The 3,906-nt window shown below is 33.2% G+C and overlaps 1 protein-coding gene across 1 annotated transcript; it reads left to right on the top strand.

Moving 5' to 3' along the window:
• The first annotated feature begins 315 nt into the window (after window positions 1-315).
• MAP70-5 (microtubule-associated proteins 70-5) lies at window positions 316-3,658 on the top strand. The gene is made up of 10 exons (XM_079039586.1): window positions 316-680; window positions 957-1,042; window positions 1,131-1,196; window positions 1,273-1,443; window positions 1,534-1,704; window positions 1,792-1,947; window positions 2,029-2,175; window positions 2,446-3,054; window positions 3,241-3,389; window positions 3,469-3,658. The coding sequence occupies exons 1-10, from the start codon at window positions 584-586 to the stop codon at window positions 3,491-3,493; spliced, it is 1,677 nt and encodes a 558-aa protein (XP_078895712.1). The 5' UTR covers window positions 316-583; the 3' UTR covers window positions 3,494-3,658.
• The last annotated feature ends 248 nt before the right edge of the window (window positions 3,659-3,906 follow it).

Here is a 3,906-nt window from a genome sequence, read left to right on the forward strand (position 1 = left end):
AAATTTTTTTCGTTATCTATTTGCCACTAAACTATTGAAACTGTTCACATTTTACCCTTATGACCGGTAACAACCGGTCATAAGGGTAAAATGTGAACAATTCAATAGTTCAATGGCAAATAGATAACGAAAAAAAATTTAGTGACTAAATGTGAACAAAGTCGAAATTTTCGTTACCCTTTCAAGTCATTATCCCTTTTTCAATTCAAAACTTTTTTTAGAGCTAAAGAGAAAACGACATGGATCATTTTTGCATACTATTTATTCTAGATTTATGAATAAGTCCTAAATTACAAAATTAGTATAGGTTAAAGGATAATTGTGATATCACGAAAACGAAACAAATGGATATGAAGAATGGCAACGGTTACTGTCAAGGCTGAGAGGAATGAGGCTGAGTTGCCGGCGTGGCCGGCTTTCATGGTTTGTTCCTTTCATGGCGTTTGCTTCAAACGAAGGGAAAAATCTCTCATCTCTGTTCCTTTCAAGAATGGACTCCTTTTTTTCTTCAAAACCCCTTGTCCAAAACTCTCGACATTATAAATCCCTCTTTCCTTTCGAGTTTTCTTAAAGAAAAGCAAAAATGGTGGGATTCGATGAATTTTGTCAAGAAGGTCTTCTTCTTGCTCAACCTGACCCTGTTGTCTTGGAGCTCAACAAACTGCAGAACATGCTCAAAGGTTCATTACTTCACTTTTTATTCTTTATGTCGACATAATACAATGAAATATCTATCCACAGTAAAAATTGTTTTGTTCACTGCTGTAGTTTTGATAATTTTTTCGAAGTTCAGTGTCGAATAGGGAAAAATGGAATTAGGATTTTATAATAAACAAATCAACGAAAGTAACTTGCTATTTCTTGAATTTAACCCTTGTTCTTATTCGAGGCACAAAAGAATTTCAATTATAAAGACTACATCATTTTCTAATGTTCCTCTCCGTTTTGCTTCACAGATAAGGATCGCGAGTTGGGTTTTGCTCAAAGTGAAATCAAAGCACTGAAAGCTGCTGATGTCATGAAGGAGAAATCCCTTGAAGAGGTACACGGAAATATTTATCGATATAAAGTTAAATATAAACAAAGAATAATTACTTGCAACATAATCCATATACTCTGTTTTTTATCAGATGGGAAATATTATTGAAAAACTCGACAATAAGATCAGAAACACAGAAAACCTTCTTGAGCAAAAGGTGAATAGTAATTTTCTGTTTAGTTTCTATTTGTTATATGGCCCACTAAATTGATTTGAACAATTAAAATATATAGAATTTGGATATCAAGAAACTCGAAACAGAAAAGAAAGAAGCATTTGCTGCTCAATTTGCAGCAGAGGCAACTCTTAGAAGGGTTCATGCAAATCAAAAGGATGACGATTCTGTGCCAATTGAATCCATTATCGCTCCTCTAGAAGCCGATATTAGACTCTACAAACACGAGGTAAACAGAGCTCATATGTCTCTGTTTTTATAATTTTATATCTGTATATATATACCTTGATTGTTTGATTTATTATCCATGTTATATCAGATTGCAGTACTACAGGAAGATAAAAAGATGTTGGAAAGACACACAAAGTCAAAAGAAGCAGCTTTACTTGAAGCAGAGAGAATTCTGAGAAGTGCTTTGGAAAGAGCTTTGATTGTAGAAGCTGTTCAAAATCAGAACATAGAGTTGCGAAGACAAATCGAGATTTGTCAAGTATTAATTTTTTTTCAAATTGTTGTTTAATGAAAATTTTAGGAAGAATATAGAGATGCGATTGTTTGATTTGATACATAAATGCAGGAGGAAAATAAGATATTGGAGAAAACAAATCGTCAGAAAGTTTTAGAGGTTGAAAAGTTAAGCGAAACCATTAAAGAACTTGAGGAAGCTGTTCTTGCAGGTGGAGCTGCTGCAAATGTTGTTCGTGACTTCAGGCGACAGATTTCTGAACTACAAGTAATAACACCTTTTTTTTTTTGCCCAAAAAATTGCTTTAAGATAACAAATTATAAAAAAGTAATGATTTTTGTTATGTAGGAGGTGAAAAGAACATTAGAAAGGGAGTTAGCAAGAGCAAATGTTTCAGCCAATCGAGTTGCAACTACAGTGGCTAATGAATGGAAGGATGAGAATGATAAGGTTATGCCTGTAAAGCAATGGCTTGAAGAAAGAAGGCTTCTACAGGCACATATACTCTTACCAAACTATTTATTTTACAATTTACATCACAAAGAACAATTTTCGGGTTATTTTCAATGATGATGATGAGAAGGGTATTCTTGTCTTTTTGTCCCATTGACATCAGTATAAGTTCAATGCATGCTAAAAACAATACATGTGACATCTGTCTCAGTCGTAGTCTAATGCATGTCTAACACAGTACAACTTGTTTTGTCATGTCATGTGTGAAACGTGTTTGAATTTGAAAATTTGTCGAACATTATTTTTTTTCAGGCAGAAATGCAACGATTAAGGGAGAAATTAACAATATCAGAGAGAACAGCCAAAAGTGAAGCACAACTTAAAGAAAAAGTGAAGCTAAGATTAAAGACACTAGAAGATGGATTAAAGCATTCATCTTGTGGATTACCGAGAGTTGACAAGTCAACTCACTTTTTCGGGATTCTATCAAGTAATGGAGGAAGGAAGAGATCCACTTCACAACCAAGGGCTTCTTCTACAACTTCAAGTGAAGTGAGACGTATAAATAGCATCAATAAGAAATATAATAATTCTGGAGATAATTTGGTAAGGAAAAGTTTATGGGCTTCTAGGAGTAAAGTTGTTGATAGAGATGAAAAGGAGAACAATGAGATGATTCTAGAAAATACTAGCGGGATGAATCTTGATAAGTTTAAGGATGATAATAGAGGTATTGTTGTAAAGGGAAGGGTGGCGGCAAGTGGCGGCAGTGAAGAACGACAACCACGGAGTGCCACCACTGATGATGATGATGTGGTTTCAGGGTTTTTGTATGATAAGCTTCAGAAAGAGGTGATTGGTTTAAGGAAGTTTTGTGAGATGAAGGAAGAAAGTTTGAATGAGAAAGACGAAGAAAACAAGGTTTTTATTCTCTCCTTTCTAAAACTCATTATTAAATACAAGAAATAGCAACATACTTACACAAATAAATGAAAGTACATTGCTATTTATTGCATTTAGCCCTTACTATTGTTATTATTACTATAATACTATTGTTATTTTCTACTATCGTTATTATTGTTATTGTTATTACAACCAATGATTCAGGTGCTAATGAAGAAGGTTGAAAATTTGGTCAAAGCTCTAGAAGTAGAGTCAAAGAAGTGGAAAAGAGAAGCATCCTTAAGAGATAAAAATTCAACATCAATAAAGACAGATGACCAGAAACCAGTTAGAAACTTAAACTCATCAAAAAGGTAGAAAAAAAAAAAACAATTGATTTTCTTTATTTTATAAAATTCGTCTATTAACCAATCTTTCTATTTCCACCATTAGTTTCAGGGCTGCAAAAGCATCTTGAAGGCATGGAACTCATTGGGGCTTCGTAACTTATTGTGATTATTATTATACCTTTTTATGCGTTTTCGTGTTTAATAACATGTGTAAATATTATTTAAACAATTTTAAGGTGTTGTTTTTGTAATATGGAGTGAGTTAATTTATGATGATTGGAAATTTGGAATTATATACTTTACATTATGAAATTTCGCTTGTTATTTTTCCAACAACCTCCAAGCTGGTTTACACTGTCCTGCACCAAAAACATCATGTGAGATGTAAATCAGGTAGACAGACAGTGGACTGCTAATGGGCTAGCATAAGAGCCCAATTTGTTTTGCTCAAAGAGATAACATGATTTATACATGGAATTGACATAAGACTACAAAAAAGCTTCTAAAGATTAATATTTTCATTTTAAACAAACAAAAATAA

The sequence above is a fragment of the Lactuca serriola genome, chromosome 4 (genome assembly GCF_051521515.1).
Source record: "Lactuca serriola cultivar US96UC23 chromosome 4, Lser_US96UC23_V15, whole genome shotgun sequence".
NCBI classification, from domain to species: Eukaryota; Viridiplantae; Streptophyta; class Magnoliopsida; order Asterales; family Asteraceae; genus Lactuca; species Lactuca serriola.

Bases quoted from the DNA above. Each gene is read 5' to 3' on its own strand.
- MAP70-5 (XM_079039586.1), top strand. From the start codon at position 584: ATGGTGGGATTCGATGAATTTTGTCAAGAAGGTCTTCTTCTTGCTCAA. The intron at 1,197-1,272 runs GTGAATAGTAAT...TAAAATATATAG, and splicing joins AAAACCTTCTTGAGCAAAAG to AATTTGGATATCAAGAAACT. The intron at 1,948-2,028 runs GTAATAACACCT...TTTGTTATGTAG, and splicing joins GACAGATTTCTGAACTACAA to GAGGTGAAAAGAACATTAGA.